Below are 22341 nucleotides of genomic sequence, written 5' to 3' on the forward strand. Positions count from 1 at the left end.
ACCTTGCCGAACACCACCCAGAACAATCACATCATACAGAAATGCTAATAATTGATAATTAAACAGTTCAAGGTGTTTAGCTCAGCATATTGCTGCAGTAGATCTCTTTTAATAGAATCGAAAGCTCTAAAAGTGTACTAATACGCAATATACATCAACCCTGTCGGGTAAATATATCCTCATAGGCAGCGTTCGAATAAGCCACAGCCCTATAGCCAAATGCTAGATGATTGTGAATCGGGCCAGTTATATATTTCTAAAGCTATCCCTACTGGCCAGCTGAAAATCTCAGATAATTTGTTCTTATTTAGTGTACATGATTATGATGAAGTCAATTTTATTAAGGTGTTAAAAGTCCGTCCGCAAAAGATTCGTGATATTTATTATATCTTGTCACACGAAGATCGATATATAAACAATGTTCAAATACTAAAAATCACACCAAACATCACACCAAATCTGACCGATGTCATTTTGATACTGATATTTTGATGGACCAGTGAAGTATGATGTGGGCAGGATACAATTTTATTTAACTAACCCTCCTGGCCATTGACTTTTCAAAATTAATTTATACACTGCTTGTAATACAGGTAATGACAGTGTGAAAATATTTCAGTTTTAGACTAGCCAGTATAAAATCCTGCATGATGTCAATTCAGGGTTTTGGTCACTAACCGGCGCATCAATGCACACATACAATATACATATTCGTCAATATACAGTCATGTGACACACGCAAACACCTTTTGTATTGACCAAAATATCAATATTTAACTGTTAAACTGTTAGATTTCTGAGTTAAAAGAAAACATATTGAATGACAGCCTTGTCAATATCAGCTGTAGTTTTGACATTTCAATACAATACTGAATGCATGTCACATCTTATTTATACAGTAGGTAATACGAAGATTGTAATAGATTAAAAAGATGCAGTAAGCAGTACCCACAAGAGCAGCTGTTAGAATCATGAATACGTCTATGATATTGATATCCATTGAACTTTCTAACATTCTAACCTGAGGTGAGATTGACTACGTTGACTGAAACGGGTACCATAGTCATGTTATGTATTTGTACATCAAACATGTAATACTATCAATGATGTTGTAATTAGTGATAGATATAATAATACTGCAATTAGTGATGCATATGTCTAAAATGGACTGTACTACAGCCCCAATCCCCCACGTCATGACCCCACCCCTAGGATTGAGTATGTATTTGAAATCAAGACGGTGTCCAAAGAACACGTCATCTGCTTCAGTATGTATATGAAATCAAGACGTTGTCGAAAAACACCTTATGCCCTAAGTATGTATGTGAAATCAAGACGGCGTCCAAAGAACACGTCATGACCTGTGTATGCATATGAAATCAAGACGGTGTCCAAAGAACACGTCATGACCTAGTATCCATTGAAATCAAGACGATGTCCAAAGAACACATCCTGCCCCTAGGTATGCCTATGATTAATCAAGACGGTGTCCAAAGAACACGTCATGACCTATGTATGCATATGAAATCAAGACGTTGTCCAAAGAACACCTCAGGGCCTAAGTATGCATATGAAATCAAGACGGCGTCCAAAGAACACCTCGCTGCTTCAGTATGTATATGAAATCAAAACGATGTCCAAAAAACACCTTATGTCTGAGTATCCATTGGAAATCAAGACGGTGTCTCAAGAACACCTCATGGCCTAGGTATGCATATACAATAAAGATGGTATCCAAAGAACACCTTGTGGTCTGAAGATCCACAGGAAATCAAGACGGTGTCCAAGGAACACCTCATGGTCTGAGTGTGTATATGAAATCAAGACGGTGTCCAAAGAATACCTCATGGCCTGAGTCCGTCTTGGAAATCAAGACGGTGTCCAAAGAACCCAATGCCCGCTGGACATTGTATCCTAGGATCAAGTCAGCGAATGAGTTTTAAAAAAAACATTCCAGCAGTATATTTTCCGTAACACTGGAAATGACCTAATGACTTCCGCACATTGTAGCCATGTGGGGAATCGAACTTGACCTTCGTCGTGACGAGAGAACGCTTTCACCATCGTGCTACCCAACTGCCACCTTGATCTAAAGCAACGGCCGCACAATAGAACTACTTTCAGGGATCTTCATGGCATTGCAGAATCGAGCTACTTTTTTCCTATGGGACAATGAATAATTTTACACTGGCAAATTACATACATTGACCTCAGGTGTTCGTTAATTCCACCTCCTGCGTAGAATGGTAAAAAATTCCACACTGATTGCATCATATTACCGCTGTTGATTGCCCATAATCAGCATGTTTTACACCGCATGTTGCATCCATATACATAAGTAAAGGAGTAACCGTTTCCTTGGGCCGTGATATAGGACAGCATACAGTTAAAACAAAAATCGTCACAGCTGCCTGTCTCGTTTTGTCCTGGTATCTCGACATCTGATTGTCTGTCCCGTTAAGTCGAGTCCTGATATTTTGGCCTGTTATGTAGACAATGTATGCAAGTCCCACCCTGTCGACTTCTGATAGTCCTGTTATGTCGACTCTTGGTAGTCCTGTTATGTCGACTCTTGGTAGTCCCGTTATGTCGACTCCTGACTACTAGTCCCGTTCTGTCGACATTTTATAGCCCTTTTATGTCGACTGTTAACGGGACCCTTTTACCTTGCATATTGTCCCATAAACTTCCCTTGCACAATACACTACCATTATGTTCCACTTTGTACCATTAACTCCCGTTGTACTAAAAGTTGCAATACCTTTACACCTGACACTAAAAACTGCCGTTACCTTGCACTCTGAGCCATACATTACTTAGCTTTACAAATTATGATATTACCGTACTTACTATTGTACACTTCCGTTTCGTTACACCTTCTCTCCTAAATTGCAATGTACCATTACCTTTTACCCTGAGCCTTCAACTACTCCCGCTTTGCAAATTATAAGATATACCCTCCCTAATTTTGCTCGTTCTATTATCAATTACTGTTACTTTGCACCTTGTATCATAAACTACCGTTATCCTAATGTATACATCAACCCAAAACTGCTATAGCTTCAAAAGTTAACATTTAACTATCGTAACTTTGCACCTTCTACTATTCAGTACCATTACCAAGCACCTTGTGTCCTAAATTAACGTCGACCTTCACATTGTACAATAGTGAGACTAGTGAGTGAAAGTTTAACGCCGATTTTAGCAATATTTCAGCAATGTCACGGAGATGGATACCAGACATGGGCTTCACACACTGTACCCATGTGGGGAATCGAACCGGGGTCTTCGGCGTGGCTTTAACCACTAGGCTACCCCACCGCCTAATTTGAACAATAAACCCCCGCACTAATAATGACCGTTACGTTACACCTTGTTGAGGAGATCACTTGAAGCCGACGTTTGTATAAACCGACACCTAGCATTCTAAAGCAGAATTCCGTTACATATAAACCAACGGCTACAATGTCACGGCAGAAAGGTTGGGTTTTTTCGAAAACAAAAAAGCATCACGTGTTCGTGACAGGCCGCTAATTCCAACCCCTGCATAGTTCCATGTAAACTCTACGATAATTGCATGATATTTCCGCTGTTGATCACACACAATCAACACGTTCCTTGTTAAGTATACACATAAGTAAGTCAAGTATAGTTTTCTTGTCACGCTAAAGGAGAATACTATTAATATTAAACTTGGTTACAGTATTTCAGGTGCCAGTGAATATCTGGTTTAAATTTCTACTATTACTAATGTCAGTAGTTAATAATAAGTAAAGGTTACACATAAATTTATATTTCTGGATCTAATTAAAACAATTAAAAGATAAATAGTTATTGGAAAATACTTAACTTTTATATAGTTTCGTCTTCAAACTAAAGAGACAGTGTGAGAAGAGCCAAATATCTAAATACTTGCCATTTATCGAAACTGATGCCTTTTCTGGGACATTGGCAGATGTCGTTTATTCCATGTAGACACAGAAGGACTTGATTGTAGAAAAGATAGAATTTTGAGAAAGGGACAATAGTAACATGTTTTTGAACCTTTTCAACATGTTTTTTTCTATCTTCCATGTATACAATATTCAAAATTCCCTCCCGCGATTTGTCATAATCCGATGTATTTCTACGGTGGATTTTCAACAGATTGTAATTATAGAATTTTATTTTTGTATGGATAATGACAACAAATCATGTTTTTTTCTCTTCTGGACTGAGGGGCGGTGGGGGTAGCCAAGTGATTAAAATGTTCGCTCGTCACTCCGAAGACTCGGGTTCGATTCCCCACATAAGTAAAATGTGAGAAGCCCATTTTTGGTGATCCCCCCGAAGTGATATTGCTGGAATATTGCTTAAAGAGGCGTTAAACTCACTCACTCATTCCTCTTGGGTTGAGGACTATACTCAATATGTTCTACAATGCCCATTTTACTCTAACAAAGAAACAAACATTTCAGGTGATCTACAACGACCTTGCAAATCAAGTCGAAACATTCACCTTGGCCTTGCTAGATCAATGCCATAGTTCAGACGAGGTCAAAGCCGTTCTGAGTGGCAAGCCAGATCTACCTGAAGAGGACGCTGATGATGATGAAGAAAACGACATCCTGCCGATGCTCAGTACTGCAATACGAATGGAGCAGAAACGGGTAGGTACCTTTATGCTCATGCTGCTGATCACTGGATTGTGTGGTCCAGACTCGATTATTTACAGACCGCCGCCATATAGCTGGAATATTGCTGAGTGCGGCGTAAAACTAAACTAAACTCACTCACTCACTATATGCACGCATCATTGCTTCTTTGACACATTCGCGAATAATGGCTATAATGGGATTTTGTTGTAAGAGAAGAGGGATGCAGATCTATAAATTATATCTGCATCATAAAAGGTTAGGATGGAAACAGTCAGGGAACAGGAAAGACAACCAGGCAGGTTAGTTTCTGTGAGGAAAATGCAGAGACGGTTACCATATTTTTGTGACAAGAGAGCAGGGAAGTTATCCAATAAGCTATGCTTTTATGATAAGGGTGAGTGAGTGAATCAGTGTGGTTTTACGACGATATTAGCAACATTACAGCAATATCACTGAGGGTTTTCGTGATAAGGTTGGTTTGATGTTTAACGCCGCACTCAGCAATATTCCAGCTATATGGCGGCGGTCTCTAAATAATCGACTCTGCATCAGACAATCCAGTGATCAACATCATAAGCATCGATCTATTTGAATACGATGACATGTGTCAACCAAGGCATCGAGCCTGACCACCCGATCCCGTTAGTCTCCTCATACAACAAGCATGGGTTACTGAAAACCAATTCTAACCCGGATCTTCCCGGGTTTCGTGATAACGTCTCTGCGATACCAAAGTATGGAAGCTACAAAAATAAGGTACGTTTCTCTGATAAGAGAGTATGGTGGCTACTACAATAAGGTATGTTTCTCTGATAAATGAGTATGGAAGCTACTAGAATAAGGTATGTTTCTCTGATAAGAGAGTATGGAAGCTTCTAAAATATTGTACGTTTCTCTGATAAGAGAGTATGGAAGCTACTAGAATAAGGTATGTTTCTCTGATAAGAGAGTATGGAAGCTACTAGAATAAGGTATGTTTCTCTGATAAGAACGTATGGAAGCTTCTAAAATATTGTACGTTTCTCTGATAAGAGAGTATGGAAGCTACTAGAATAAGGTATGTTTCTCCGATAAGAGAGTATGGAAGCTACTAGAATAAGGTATGTTTCTCTGATAAGAACGTATGGAAGCTTCTAAATAAGGTATGTTTCTCTGATAAGAGAGTATGGATGCTACTAGAATAAGGTATGTTTCTCTGATGAGAGCGTATGGAAGCTGCTAAAATAAAGTATGTTCTCTGGTGAGAGTTTATGGAAGCTACTAAATAAGCTACTAGAATAAGGTATGTTTCTCTGATAAGAGAGATGGAAGTTACTAGAATAATGTATGTTTCTCTGATGAGAGAGGATGGAAGCTACTAAATAAGGTATGTTTCTCTGATAAGAGCGTATGGAAGTTACTAACATAAAGTATGTTTCTCTGATAAGAGCGTATGGAAGTTACTAACATAAAGTATGTTTCTCTGATAAGAGCGTATGGAAGTTACTAACATAAATGGTATGTTCCTCTGATAAGAGCGTATGGAAGTTACTAACATAATGTATGTTCCTCTGATAAGAGCGTATGGAAGTTACTAACATAAATGGTACTGAAATATGGTATGTTTCCTCTGATGAAGAGCGTATGGAAGTTACTAACATAAAGTATGTTTCTCTTTCTCTGATGAGAGCGGATGGAAGTTACTGACATATGGTATGTCTCCTCTGATAAGAGCGTATGGAAGTTACTAACATAATGTATGTTCCTCTGATAAGAGCGTATGGAAGTTACTAACATAATGTATGTTCCTCTGATAAGAGCGTATGGAAGTTACTAACATAATGTATGTTCCTCTGATAAGAGCGTATGGAAGTTACTAACATAATGTATGTTCCTCTGATAAGAGCGTATGGAAGTTACTAACATAATGTATGTTTCTCTGATAAGAGCGTATGGAAGTTACTAACATAAAGTATGTTTCTCTGATGAGAGCGTATGGAAGTTACTAACATAAAGTATGTTTCTCTGATAAGAGCGTATGGAAGTTACTAACATAATGTATGTTCCTCTGATAAGAGCGTATGGAAGTTACTAACATAATGTATGTTCCTCTGATAAGAGCGTATGGAAGTTACTAACATAATGTATGTTCCTCTGATAAGAGCGTATGGAAGTTACTAACATAAAGTATGTTTCTCTGATGAGAGCGTATGGAAGTTACTAACATAAAGTATGTTTCTCTGATAAGAGCGTATGGAAGTTACTAACATAATGTATGTTCCTCTGATAAGAGCGTATGGAAGTTACTAACATAAAGTATGTTTCTCTGATAAGAGCGTATGGAAGTTACTAACATAAAGTATGTTTCTCTGATGAGAGTGTGCGGAAGCTACTAAATAATGTATGTTTCTCTGATGAGAGAGGATGGAAGTTACTGAAATATGGTATGTTTCTCTGATGAGAGAGGATGGAAGTTACTGAAATATGGTATGTTTCTCTGATGAGAGAGGATGGAAGTTACTGAAATATGGTATGTTTCTCTGATGAGAGAGGATGGAAGTTACTGAAATAAGGTATGTTCCGTGATGAGCTATCCAATAATGTATGTTCCTCTGATGAGAGAGTATGGAAGCTTCTAAAATAAGGTATGTTTCAGTGATGTGAGTATTTGGAAGCTGTCCAATGAGGTTTGTTTCCCTGATGAGAGAGTATGGAAGTTACGCATATATGTTTGTTTCTGTAATGAGAGAATTTCTCTAATGAGAAAGAATCTACTGAAATAAAAAAGAGAAAGTATGAAAGCTACCCGATAAAGTTTGTATGGAAGGTACTGAGTAAAGGTATTTCCGTGATGCGAGTATGGGAGCTATACAATGCAGTTACTCTATAAGTTTGGTTTCAGTGACAAGATAACAGGGAAAGTGGCATGTAAGTCATGTTTCTGTGACAAGAGAGAATAGAGGTTCCCCAATAATTTATGTTTCTGTGAATGAGTGAGTGAGTGAGTGAGTGAGTGAATGAAGGTTTGCGCCGCATTTAGAAATATTCCAGCAATATCATGGCGTGGGACACCAAAAATGGGCTTCACACATTGTACCTATGTGGGGAATCGGACCCGGGTCTTCGGCGTGACGAGCGAACGGTTTAACCACTAGGCTACCCCGCCACCCCATCATGTTTATGTGACAAGATATCACAGAGGCTATCCAATAAGATATGTTTCTGTAACATTAGAGTCAGACACTGTTCAACAGGATATGTTCAATAAGATATGATATTTCACAAGAGGGCAGGGAAGACGGGCAGACAAGAAATACATTCAATACTCGCGCCGCAATGTTGCTGGAATATTGCTAAGAGCGACGTGAAGCTAAACTCGATCACTCACTGACTCATTTGAATGCCAAAGGTCAAGTTTTAAGTGGATCCTGTTGAGCGAGGCTTCTTACTTAGGCAGTTTTTCTTGTGACATGAGAGCAGAGAAGCTAACGAGAGGCGGTACCCAGGATCACTCAATCATTTTTTATTACCACAAGTTTACAAATACATTATGGGGCTATTTTTCAGACATATATCACTTATGAAACTATGGCTTGAAACAAATCCAGCAATTATGTACAGGTAAACTAATCATGTCATATTGACAGACATTATGATGGAAAGAAATGTACATAGATTTCGTAATTGCTTCACATTATGATTTTCAAACAGGGCTGACATTTTAAAATAGGTACGATTGTTTACAAAATAATTCTTTAAAGACACATTTCTGGAGGCATTAAATTTATACATTGAAATGTATAATGAAATTCATCTCCGAATTGGGAGTGACATGATGGACACAATCGTTTATTTGAGGTAATAGTTTCCCAGCGACATGTTTCTATGGGTAATTTATGGCTGGCGGTTTTAAATTTAATTATAATAATGATGATGTGGTTTTGTATCCCGCTAGATTCCATACTCTCGAGTATGCTCAAAGCGGCTCATAGTTCAAAGGTCATAGTGTTCACGGAATAGGAAGGTCTTTAGTCGGGATCTGAAAGAGTCAAATGAAGGAGGGAGTTTAATGTTTAGAGGCAGTGTGTTCCAGAGTCTTGGGGCATGAACACAGAATGACTTATCACCAAAGCTTGTGAAGTTGTACTGAGGAATAGACAGAAGGTGGAGGTTGTCTGAGCGCAGTGAACGTTGTGACTGGTGGTGATTTAGTAGACAGGATAGATATGCTGGAGCCAATCCATGGTAGCACTTGTACGTCAGGCACAGAACTTTGAATTTCAGTCTGGCTTCTACAGGAAGCCAGTGTAGTGATTGAAGAACTGGTGTAATTGGGGAGAATTTGGACACTCTTGACACCATCAGTGCTGCAGTGTTCTGTACTTTCTGGAGCCTTTGTAGTAATGATTTCTTGATTCCAAAGAGGAGGCTATTGGCATAGTCAAGCCGTGAAAGGACAAGGGAGACGGATCTGGCCGATGCATCTCAAGTGAAAGTAGCATGTCCTGCAGAGACTGTCTACCTGCTTCTCCATGGTGAGCTGTGAGTCTAAATAGACACCAAGACTCTTCACTTCGTCCGAGAAATAGATTTCAGCTTGTCTAATACTATCATAAGCCTCATCCACTGACTGAAGTTGACGCTTAGACCCTATCAGTATAGCCTCGGTCTTGTCGTCATTAAGTTTGAGTTTCCTACCAGTCATCCAAGCCTTAATATCCGATGTACATGCTGTTGTGCGATCCAAAGCTTGACTTATGTTGCTTGGGTAAAAACTATCAATGAGCTTGGCATCAGCAGCAAAAGACTGGTGTTTCATCCCATGGTGATCCGTGATATGAGCAAGATGGTTTGTGTAAATGACAAACAGCACAGGGCCAAGGACAGAGCCTTGTGGAACACCAGAGGTTAGTCCGACAGAATCTGATTGCTCTCCCTCGGTTTTGATGACCTGTTGCCTTCTGAAAGAACTGGAGAGCAGTTCCATCTATCTTCATATCAACCGCAAGGGTGTTGATGAGCTGCATGTGATTAACAGTATCGAAAGCCGCGGACAGTCAACGATGACATGTGTCCTCTGTCGGCCTGAGACCGCAACTCATTCACGACTCGCAGCAGAGCTGTCTCCGTGCTATGATGTGCCCGGTACGCTGACTGAAAGTCATCCAGTAGACAATTGTCAGATAGGTGTGGTTTCAGTCTGATGTTGGCATCTTTTTCAACAATTTTGGAAAGGAAGGGAAGGTTTGAGACTGGTCGGTAGTTTTCTGATTATCCGGACCTAGGGTAGTTTTCTTTAGGAGTGGTCGGATGACAGCCTTCTTCAAGACATCAGGAAAAGTGCCTTGCTGTAAACATAAGTTCACAATCATTGATATGACTGGTAACAAAATGTCCAAGTATTCGAACAAAAGAGTGGAGGGAATTGGATCCTCAGAGCATGTACTTCTCTGGATGATTATATAACTTTATCAATTTCACTGTCACTGAAAGGTTCAAATATAGTTAATGGATCACAGTGCAGAGGCGAGTGACACGCATGCGAGTGAGGGGCTTGGACTGTAGGGAGATTATCCACAATGGCCTCAAGTTTGTTGACAAAATAAGAAGCAAATGAGTCAGCTAGGGTTTTCTTATTGTCATGTCTAGGCAATGATGAACTTTTCTGCCTGCATAGAAGTGTCTTCATGAAGCTGTGGAATTTTCGTGGGTTCTGAGACATGTCATCTATCTTGGATTTAATTAAATATCTTTGTTTAAACATTACAGTGCTTTGTTCCTAATTTATGTTCCAGTAAAGAAATATTATAATGTGATTTCAGGACGATGCGTTTCGGCGACAGCAGAGAGGCTTCTCAATTAGGCATTTTATTTTGTGACATTAGAGCGAGACACTGCCAAATAAGTTATGTTTATTCACAAGATATTGGATAACCACGGTCCACTATAAATTTTAACCTGTTTTAAGGCGTCGATTAAGAGCACTGTTGAGAGAGACTTTTTAATAAAGCGGTTTTTATATTAGAGCTACGCACTGCCAATAAGTTATGTTTATTTCACAGGTGCCAAGCAGAGACAGACAGGCATAACGAGATATTGAATAACCACGGTCCACTATAAATTTTAACCTGTTTTAAGGCGTCGAGTAAGAGCGCTGTTGAGAGAGACTCTTAATAAAGCGGGTTTTGTGACATTAGAGCTACGCACTGCCAATAAGTTATGTTTATTTCACAGGTGCCAAGCAGAGACATGTAAAACGAGATATTGAATAACCACGGTCCACTATAAATTTTAACCTGTTTTAAAGCGTAGAGTAAGAGCGCTGTTGAGAGACTTCTTTAATAAGGCATTTTTGTGACATTAGAGCTACGCACTTCCAAATAAGTTATGTTTATTTCACAGGTGCCAAGCAGAAACAGACAGGCATAACGAGATATTGAATAACCACGGTCCACTATAAATTTTAACCTGTTTTAAGGCGTCGAGTAAGAGCGCTGTTGAGAGAGACTTCTTAATAAAGCGGGTTTTGTGATATTAGAGCTGCGCACTGCCCAATACGTTATGTTTATTTCACAAGAGGGCAGGGAAGACAGGCTGTGAAAACGAGATATTGAATACCCACCGCCAACTTTAAAGTGGAACCTGATTTCAGGAGTATTATAACTGCGCAGTTGCAACAACACCTGCCGCTGATTTTCTGTATGACTATTGATCCGACCCTGTGCGTGTGAATTCCCGAGAGATGTAACCTTTATACGCTCGGTTTGGAAATCCATAGCGCCCATTGTATATGGTTCTTGTAGGAGGATTTCCCGAAACTTTCTGCTGGCCAGTAGCATAGTCTGAAGAAATCTATGAACATTAACTGACTGTTAATTGGTATACCTCTCTATTGCCACGTCAAATAAAACATTGCATTGTATAAAAGACCCTTTGCCTCCAGACAGTTCTAGAAACGGGTTCATAGGGATATATTCATTCATGCTTTGTTCTCTGTGGTTTGGGGCGGTGGGGTAGCCTAGTGGTTAAAGCGTTGGCTCGGGTTCGAATCCCCACATGGGTACATTGTGTGAAGCCCATTTCTGGTGTCCCCTGCCGTGATGTTGCTGGAATATTGCTAAAAGCGGCGTAAAACCAAACTCAGTCAGTCAGTCAGTCAGTCTCTGTGGTTTCTTTGTTTGATCTCAGAACAAATCCAGCTGTATGAAGGAGTCTTTAAAATACTATCAGAGTTTGGTCAGACAAGCCAGCGATTGGCATCATTACATTTATGTAATGAAGATGCATATATAATCACAGTATCACATTTTGGAACATTAAGGAATACGTGAACATACAAATCATAGCAGTGATGTTTATAGCATGGATGTTAAAATGATCAAAGTAGATTAGGGTAAACACGTTCCTCTCCTGTATTGATAAACAAAATCACATAATCTTAATTAAAATCTCATTCCATTCCTTTGTTTTCACGGTTAAAGCGCATATATACACTCTCCAGAAGCCGTGTGTGCTGGGTTGGAGCTTCAAGGGGAACATTTACCAATATTTCATGGAATGAACATCATTGACCTTCAAATATAGGGTATTACTTCGTAAGCCATTGGGGAAATGTTTATATTTCGTACAGTCAGTGTATGAAATAAGGCCCGTCCGACCGCCCGAGACGGGCTAAATTTCTGCCGGACGGTCTAATTTTACAGCTAACCAGCCCGAAGGACGGGTGACAAAAATATTCAGATAACGTGTCCACTGGCACTGTCTATATAGTATTTAAGAAGCACTGGTTAAATCTCTTCTGGGCTGGTAGGTTTTTGAAGTTACCAGCCCAGATGTCTGGCTGGGTCTTTGGCTTATTTCATACACTGGTAAAGTCCATTCGAACCTCCATATCTCATGATCTGCGGTCATGGGTTCGAATCCCGGTCCACCTAGTTCTAGGTTTGCCTGCGCCATAGTCGTGCTCGCGGGTTTCACAAACGTGAACGTCTGACACGCCGTCATTTGACTGGAATACTATTTAAAGCAGCGTAACATGCAGGGATTGAGTGATTGAATATAGTTGTATGCCGCCTTTAGCAATATTCCAGCAATATCACGGGGAGGGACACCTGCAATGGGCTTCATACATTGTACCCATGTGGGGAATCGAGCCAACGCTTTATCCGATTTTGATGACTGCCTTCTGGAAGAACTACTAACCGCAGTCAGTATTTCATGGTGAAATTTGGTTATGTACTTTCGACAACAAAAAGTAAAGAAGCTGTACCTGAGGTATTTTGATACTTATTGTATGGAGTTCAATTAGTTGATGTACACGCCTCAGGATTGAGACAGCACAAGATCACCGCTCTCTTAATTACCCTGTGTACATAGTTCTTATATTACCTTCCCTATCGAGATAATACTTCCAACTTTCAAGAGGCTTTGGTTCTTTTAACCCGTAATTCATCAACGTCGGAGTATCCATGGTTACCAGACTATAAGTAGCGTACAAACGAAAATATGTACAGGAATGTTTGATGATTCCAAATGAAACAAACAATGAGTGAGTTTAGTTTTACGCCGCACATACTCCAGCTATATGGCGGCGGTCTGTAAACAATCGAGTCTGGACCAGACAATCCAGTGATCAACAGCATGAGCATCGATCTACGCAATTGGGATACAATGACATGTGTCAACCAAGTCAGCGAGCCTGACCAACCAATCCCGTTAGTCACCACTTACGACAAGCATGGGTAACTGCAGATCAAATTCTAACCCGAATCTTCACGGGTTTGAAACAAACAAGAAGTTGATATTCAATGGTAATGCATTTGCTGCAAGCATCAGAGGTGATATCACTTGCAGTTATTAATGAGCATCGCACAACAAATGATGTCCACATGACGTTTCTACATACCCGGAGATCGCAATGTCAGATCTAATGTTAAATGGTATACTTTCTATTGCAAGGTTGCGTATCACTGATGCGAGCATTGTCATACCGTGTAACAGTGTTTGATTCTTTTCGTTCCCATACTTATTCGAGTAGCATTTCATTGCTGAACAAAAATATCCATTATTCATCTTAAATCTCACGATGAATAAAATAATGCATGGCATATTATTATGCTGTTGTAAAGACACCCCATTGCCTGTATCAGATTCTGCATGGCTCCCAGTCCCGTGAGCATAGAGCGGGATCAGAATTAATTATGAATGTTCTGAGGAACATATCCATTTGAGAGTTGTCTTCGTTGCGGGTGCTGCGAAAGGATCAATGGTTTATTGAAATTTGTTTTGTAAGAATATGAATATTGTAGCTATTTTGTATTGTCGCCGATTCTATTTACGATAGTAACCAGAGATAACACTTGTCATCGCATGTTTCTAATACCTTCAGGTGAATTCCAATATTATTAAACCTGAACCCAGCCCGTGGTAGCGCGTAGTCCAGTACAATGGGCATGAATCGCGTGAAACTAAGTGTGGCTCAGAGAGTCACTGGATGAGTAAACTTTAGGGCTGCGCAATATAACCGGTTTACCGGTATTTACCGGTTCACACATGAAAACGATACGTATTGCGATACGCTGGTTGAAAACCGGTATTTTGACTTGCATTCGGAAAACTTCGTATATTTCCTTGTTTCATTTGAGCCAAATATTCTTCACATTTTTATTTCATCATGATTAAAAGTTGTTATTAAAGCTTAATCAAGCATAGTGATTTTGCTGTGTTTCTGCTCTATAAATCAAGCATTAACTCGCTTATAAGCAGTTTTTTGTTTAAAAATACTTCAGGCAATATATTGCAATACATATCGCAATACATGCTTTCGCATCGCAATATATTGCAATATGAAAATTCCCTGCAATACCCACCCCTAGTAAACTTGATCGTCATTTTTATTCCTGGAGCTTTCTAGGGCTTGGGTCATGACCCTCAATGATTTGGTTGGTTTGTTGTTTAAAGCCACACTCTGCAATATTCCAGCTATATGGGGGCGGTCTGTAAATAATAGAGACTGGACCAAACAATCCAGTGATTAACATCATGAGCATCGATCTACGTTATTGGGATACGATGACATGTGTCAACTAAAGCAGCGAGCCTGACCACCCGATCCCGGACCCTAAATGAAGCACATGTATCACATGTGTTGTCTTGTTAGTCAAGCAGCTTTCTTTAAACTTTGCATCTGTGAATGGGTACCCGGTAGAATGAGATAGAATGAAACGTTAACCGTCCATCGACTCACAGGCTGTTCTGGCTGTATAGTCCTTATGCAGATAAAAGGAACATCATATGTACACTGATCTACTGATCATGACTGATGTATTAATAAGATACGTTATAAGTGCATTTCAGCAAGTATAAACTTGATTGTGCGCTATCAAAGCTAATAATATATCTTTAAAAACGTGTCTTTGTTCTTACTTTCACCCTTATTTAAAACAATTATGTAATGTGTTAACTGTTACTACTTCACGATTTCCATATCAGCGTAGAGTGTGAACCGCTCTTGATGCCCCGATATTTAAAAGATTAGAATAAAATATATAGCGAGGTTCGGGTGGCCCGGCATTCTCAGGCACCACAGTTGATTGTTTTATTTGCCCTATGTTTCTTGTTTACTAGTTCATATGAATAAACTCGTATTCCAGCCAAGGCCTACGTCGAGCAAACCTTGGTATAGTGCAAAATCGTCTAGTTATATGCTTGACTACTTGTTTACTTGACTGTGGGTTCCATAAAATTTCAACTTGTATTACTAAGGAATTTTCCTTTCATCAACTGTGATGTACTTTGAATACTGTTTCGATCGGAATTTAACTAAACATACTCATTCTATGATTACACAATGCTATTTTGAAAGTGGTCAAATGTAACATATGTTATATTTGGGGTTACACTTTCTTAATAAAGTACAGCTTCTAGTACCTTTTGAGTTGAGTCCCATCTGGGATTCGAACCCAAACCTAATCGCCAGCCGCCTAACCCGCTCAGCCAACGCTGTGTAATCATAGCTTTCGGCCGTGGATCCGTGCCAATTTACGCTTATCAGAGGCGTACACAAAGTCCGCAGTCTAGACTACCAGTTGTCCGACTTCCATTTTTGTGGAAGTCGCAGTGGCTGAGGGGGTAAGGCGGCTGAGTTTGTGTGCTGGCGATTAGGTGCCTGACTCTGAGGGTGTGGGTTCGAATTCCAGATGGGACTCAACCCAAAAAAGTACTAGAATCTGTATTTTATTAAGAAAGTGTAATCCATATATAGCATAATGTTACATTCTAATTCTATTTCATTACTGCAAACTTTACCAATTGTTATTAACTTCGTCTAATCTGATCTGATGGGGAGAGCGAACATGGACGGTTTGAATGGGAAGCCTGAATAACAGTCGGGAAATGTTTTTTTAATTACTTAAAATATTAGGTGATCTGTGTGTACTTCGGTATCAAGTACACTTTGTTGACAAATACCAGGTTGTATTGACTGGGTATGGCAACATCTTTCACGGTATTGATCAATACGTGCACGGTTAAAAACTCCTGAATAATTGCGCAATGTAACATGGATTTAATGTAGACAGGTTGCACAGTACGGATACTTTAAAAGAACTCTGGTATTCACAGACTGTGACTTTCGATCTGGCTCTTTTGCTTTCAAGATGTTTGAACTTATAAAGCAACGAGCCTCATTGTTTGAGTAAGAGAGAATACACACACACACACACACACACACACATACATACATATTTATATGAATATTCATAATGAAATATTGAAATGGTTGTTGCAATTCAAAACCGATAATAAACAAAAATAGACGTACTAATTACGGGAAACCGCACCTTTTTCCAACCAATCCTAACATTAATTATTTCGATGCCATCAATGCCACAGGGAATATTTTGACTGGATATGTGTAAACAATTCGAACAATAAGATAAAAATAACTATGTTCGTCCCAAATAATTGACAAACAAAAAAGTATCGAGGCAGATGTTTCATTACGTGTACACTAATTACATATACTGAGAGGGAGAGAGAGAGAGAGAGAGAGAGAGAGAGAGAGAGAGAGAGAGAGAGAGAGAGAGAGAGAGGAGAGAGAGAGAGAGAGAGAGAGGTGGGGAGAGATAGAGTGAGAGAAATGCATGCACACACATATATATACACATGTATGCATCTCTCACGCACTCTCCCCCTATGTATATGTATGTTAATTATATATACGCATTAGCATTTAAAATTTATTATCTCTGCGTACGTTGCTTAAGTCGACAATCTAATGTTTGTGATGGACACAGGGATTATTTAGCTTAGTATTTGTTTTGCATCATATTTACAAATTCTTGTGTGTTTCACCAAAATCGTAAACGTCTAAGACCTGCTTCACTTCGGCGTTTTCCTCCGATATTATACTGATGTGTACAAAGACTGGAATTGAATTCAATGCAGCATATAACTCAACCCACACACTGTTTCAGTTTGTCGCCCACCCTCAGTGTCAGGCGCAGATAGCAGAGCTATGGTACAGTGGTGTACCATTTCTTCGGTACCTGAACAGGTTCACCTACCTGATGCTAGCCATCCCCGTCGGCATCGTGATGGTTCCAATCCTGTCCATTATCTACCTCATAGCACCGTGGAGCAAGGTAAGTCGAGTTATTTTCATGTTGCGTTCATATGCTGCGCAAAATAGTCAGAATTCATGACAATTTGGGGAATATTCTCGTAGTGAAGAGCTCATAATTTTCATAGAAATATCCCGCAAAATATTTGTGATCCCTATCATTTTATATCCGTTTTGTTTGTTTATTTTTTAACGCCGCACTCAGCGATATCCAAGCTAAAAGACGGCAGTCAATAAATAATCGCGTCTGGACCAGACAATCCAGTGATGAGCATGAGCATCGATCTGCGCAATTGGGATACGGTGACGTGTGTCAACCAAGTCAGCGAGCCTGACCACCCGATCCCGTTATATTAGTCTTTTGTTCAGTAGAAATCAAAGCTGTTTTCGTAATATAGCTTTATCTGTTGACTTGTTGAACCAAAAATGAGAATATTCCAGAAAAGGTCCAGTAGATAATTTTTCAATAATTATTTAACCGTATTTGACGTAGATATACGCCCAGACACGATATCATAAATATTTTGACTTGATGTCCGATGCAATTCCCAAATGATTTGTACCATATGGCGAAGAATTGACTTGCGTTGCATTTGTTTGTGACTTGTGCCACCGATGGGGCAGCATACGCTCTCTTTTCAGCGAACAGCTGTTTTCGACACGACTTAATATTAAGTTGATAGTGACACAGTGTCGGCTGACAGTCTGCAACGGACTCTTTTAGCATACATATGTTCAGATTATTGAAGTGGGTTTTTTCAGTTTTACATATCAAGATATTATTATCATTATTATATTATTATCATTATTCAGGTGACAGTCATCCTGGACACTCCTTTGATGAGATTTCTCAGCTACACCTGCTCATACCTGTCCTTTTTGGTGTTTGTCATGGTAACGAAACTGAAGCTGACAGAGGCCTTCGACAGCTTTGCCTGTGACGAGCAGCATCCGTATGTGTTTGCTATCATCACCATCCTCCTTATGTGGATCTTTGGTAAATATAACTATCTCCATGCAAATACTAGCATCTACATCACACAATGGTTAATACTGTACACTACGGTTATGCCGAACTCGCTTATACCGAAGTTGACCGCCTCCGTGGTGTAGTGGTTAGAGCGTCCGCCCAGAGAGCGGGAGGTCACGGGTTCGATCCCCGACCGCGTCATACCAAAAGACGTTAATATATGGTACTTGTTGGTCCCTGCCTGGTGCTCGGCATTAATGGGTACAACAAGGACTGGTCGGCTCGGAGTCAGTATAATGTGTCTGAGTGGGGTATTCATGCGTCACTGCGGCATAGTATCTCAGTGAGCTAGCACTATAAAACCAGCTTCAGACTGGGCTAGTACAAGCAGCCGCACATACACATACACCCGCATGCACGTCGTCATATGAGCGAAATATTCTCAAGCACGACGTAAAATCCAATTTCACCTCACCTCACCTATAACGAAGTTACGGATATAGAGAACGAGAGTATTTCTTCTTGACTAGCCACTTGCTAAATATGTTCTTCAAAACGAACTACGGTCATAACGAAATGGAATGTGTGGACTTAATATATATTCCTCGTAGTTTATTGTATTGCTCAAAAGTAGACTTAAACACCAATTCTATGATAGCTACAGCTTTGATAAACGTCATTCATTGGTATGATTCTTAAGTTGTGCATTTATGATAATTGATGTAATTGTGTTGGGAACATTTTATAAAGTTTAGATTTAGTTCTTGTACTGTAGCATTACATAACCACGGTATATATATAAGTAAAATACCTCGCTGGGTTTGCATGGGCGATACTGCACTGTGGTTGCCCATTCAAAGATGTCATCATTTGTGCGCCTTTGTGTCCAAGGGCGGTACAGGTACATATAAAACTATAGCAATACTTATATACCTATGTCCAACTTAAAGAACAATGGTTTTAGTAATAACCAATGGGGAAAATTCGCTTGTTATTTGCGCAAAGATAAAGTCAGAAAGCATGTTTACGCTTTCAGCAGTATTCAAGCTATATACCGTCAGGGATCACGAGAAACTGGTCTCACACATTGTATTCATGTTCACAATTAAACCCGAGCAAACGCTTTTTGCTTTCTAGGCTACCCAGCTACACTTAAACACTAGGAAACTTGTGTCCAAGGGCGGTACAGGTACATAAAAAGCTATAGCAAGACTTATATACCTATTTCCAAATTAAAGAACAATGTTTTCAGTAATAACCAATGGGGAAAATTCGCTTAAGCCTTGTTATTTTGCGCAAAGATAAAGTCAGAAAGCATGTTTACGCTTTCAGCAGTATTCAAGCTATATTACGAGAAATTGGTCTCACACATTGTACTCATGTTCACAATTAAACCCGAGCAAACGCTTTCGCTTCTAGGCTACCCAGTTACACTTAAACACTAAGAAACTAGCGGAAAAGGTTGTTATGGACAAATGAAAATGCAAAGTTTTCTAACGTATCATAGATGTTTTGCCATCATGGCCCCAGAAGCAAATATCAAACATAATTTTATATTCAAACCAACACTTCGGACAGACAACCATCCTTGCTGAATGGACATTTCGTTCCCGATTATTATCTACACTTATGCGAACATGACAATTGATAAATACAAATCAATAATATATATAATATATACACAACATATAATCTCTACTGTCCTGATCATCTCAGCTGAAAGGTGTACACATTTAACTGCACCTCTCCATAAAATCTTTTCATGCAAGTAACACTCTGTGATCGATCATGCCACAGGTTGCAAGTCAGCCAGGGGTGTAGTGACAATAGATGTGAGATTGATACCGCAACACCTGTACTACATACAGCCGATCACTCATAGTAACACAACAATTATTCCCTTATTGATTATAGGTATAAATTTTACATGAGCAAGTGGCTTGACACCTCAATGGGAGAAGGTCGCTGGTCATGTTTGACTGCAGCGTTGAGTATGAACCTGTTGGGAGTTTGTGTTGATGTTGTATATTTCGCAAGCGCCGTCATCCCCCTTCAGAGAATCAGAGCCATGCTAAAGTGGACTTAATATAGACACGTCAATCGTATATACTTAAGTGCGAAAGACCAACTTTCTGAGTTTGAGAAATGTGATATTTTCAGTTCAGTGAAGAAGGCCAGAGTTTATGTGTGGTTGAAGCATCGAGAATGAACCTGTTGGGAGTTTGTGTTAATGTTGTATATTTTACAATCGGCGTCAGCCCCACTCACGGAATCACAGCCATGTTAAAGTGGACTTCATATATTATATTTTATATTTAAGTGCGAAAGATCAACTTTCTGAGTTTGGGAAATGTGATATTTTCAGTGCAGTGTCAGATTTGTCTTATGTTCATTGCAGTGAAAACATCACTTTGTCGGAACTATTTTATGGCTCAATAAACATAACTCTAAATGGCAATGTAATCATATGCATTTCATCACTTGTATTTGGTCTGGAAGCATGGGCGTAGCATAGCATGGGCAACCTCCAGCTGATAATACTCGCAAACGTCAGCTGATGGCCGACTCATTCTGCGCACCCGACTGAGCGGTAGCTATGCTAAAACAAACAATAACTTGTTTCTCTAAATGATGTATTTGATGCGGGTGTCCAAGATGTGGTTTGAACCTTAAATAGACATTGATTCAGCGAAACCTTCCTGCCTAGTTAGATATTCATTTGTAATGTTCGGGTTAATATCGAATTATTAAGTGTATACTTCAAAGCCGTTTATTCAAACTCGTTAGCGGGTTCACAGTAAGGTGAACTCAGAAGACATGACTGATACACAAGTATCTATCTGCAGTGATAGTAAGCTTCCAATAACTGTATAAAACAAATGATAACATAAAATATATGGTGAATTGGTTAAAAAGAGAAATTTGCGTGTAACCATGGCAATCATAACAGAACTGCTCCATTATTCCCGGGACATTACTTTACTTAACTGGACCTTTCAACTTTACTTACACCTAACTGATGTGTTTTTACCTATGCCATAATATTGATAATATTCTAGATAGCATACAATCATCTTGATTAAATAGAAACAAACCGTTTTTCTTTAAAATCACATTTCAGTTGCTTAACCATAATAATTAATGAAATTATAAAGCATAAAATTTTAAAACAGTTATGAAACATCGTATTTCGAAGGGTAAGCCTTGTGGTTAAGGCGAACCCCGAAAACCAGGGTCCGATTTCCCACAGTGGTACAATGTGTGAAGCCCATTTCTGGTGTCCCCCGCCGTGATTTTGCATGAATATTGCGTAAACTTCACTCACTCACTCACTCACTCACCCACTTACTCACTCACTCACACGCTGCGTCAGGGTCGCGCACTGTAACACCTACTTTTTTAACTGATATGAAAGAATCAGTGTTGATATTAGGAGACCGAGCGTATCGACAAGCAAACCAATATACTGAGTGCGTCCGTATTCTCCTCCGCTGCCCTTGTCTTCGTAAAACAAGCACTACACAAACATATTCTCCATTAAAACATGTTCTGTTGTTTGCATTATGTGTAAACGTATCAAATATTAACAAGTACTGGTTTTCAGTCAGGGAAATGACTGAGCCGCGAGAGATGGATCCCCAGGGTTTTAAATTGTTAAGTGTCATCAGTTATAGTGATGTGATTCAATGACTCTTCATCACACAGCAAGTCTCCAGACAGCTTTAAATGACACCCCGTATAAAGCTGGTTAGATTAATCGTATCGTTTATGCTCTTTATTGATAAAAGGGACGCATTTTCTGCAGCTAAACAACCATTTGTGAATTGTTTGTATTGGGTCCTTGCACTTTATGACTGCACTCAAGCTGAGCATCATCACAGGAAATCTGCTTCTGCCTGGAGAGCAAGTGCCGTTGGTCCGATCTCGCCAGCGTCATAACTAAAGAGAGGGAGCGGTGGGGTAGCCTAATGGTTAAAGCGTTGGCTCGTCACGCCGAAGACTCGGGTTCGAATCCCCACACAGGCACAATGCGTGAAGCCCATTTCTGGTGTCCCCCGCCGCGATGTTGCTGGAATATTGCTAAAAGCGGCGTAAAACCAAACTCAGTCAGTCAGTCAGTCAGTCATAACTAA

General features: G+C 39.6%; 1 protein-coding gene across 8 annotated transcripts in view; it reads left to right on the forward strand.

Moving 5' to 3' along the window:
- The window catches only part of LOC124271384 (short transient receptor potential channel 6-like), a 65380-nt gene that overhangs the window by 16931 nt on the left and 26108 nt on the right, over positions 1-22341 (forward strand). For all 8 annotated transcript variants that reach the window (XM_046706518.1, XM_046706519.1, XM_046706521.1 and 5 more), the window contains exons 2-4: positions 4458-4649; positions 17093-17260; positions 18052-18235. In XM_046706518.1, coding sequence (XP_046562474.1) covers positions 4458-4649; positions 17093-17260; positions 18052-18235 — 544 coding nt within the window. The remainder of the gene's footprint in view (positions 1-4457; positions 4650-17092; positions 17261-18051; positions 18236-22341) is intronic.

This window comes from Haliotis rubra, unplaced genomic scaffold, assembly GCF_003918875.1.
Source record: "Haliotis rubra isolate DU_JTF1 unplaced genomic scaffold, ASM391887v1 Scf16, whole genome shotgun sequence".
In the NCBI taxonomy this organism is placed as follows: domain Eukaryota; kingdom Metazoa; phylum Mollusca; class Gastropoda; order Lepetellida; family Haliotidae; genus Haliotis; species Haliotis rubra.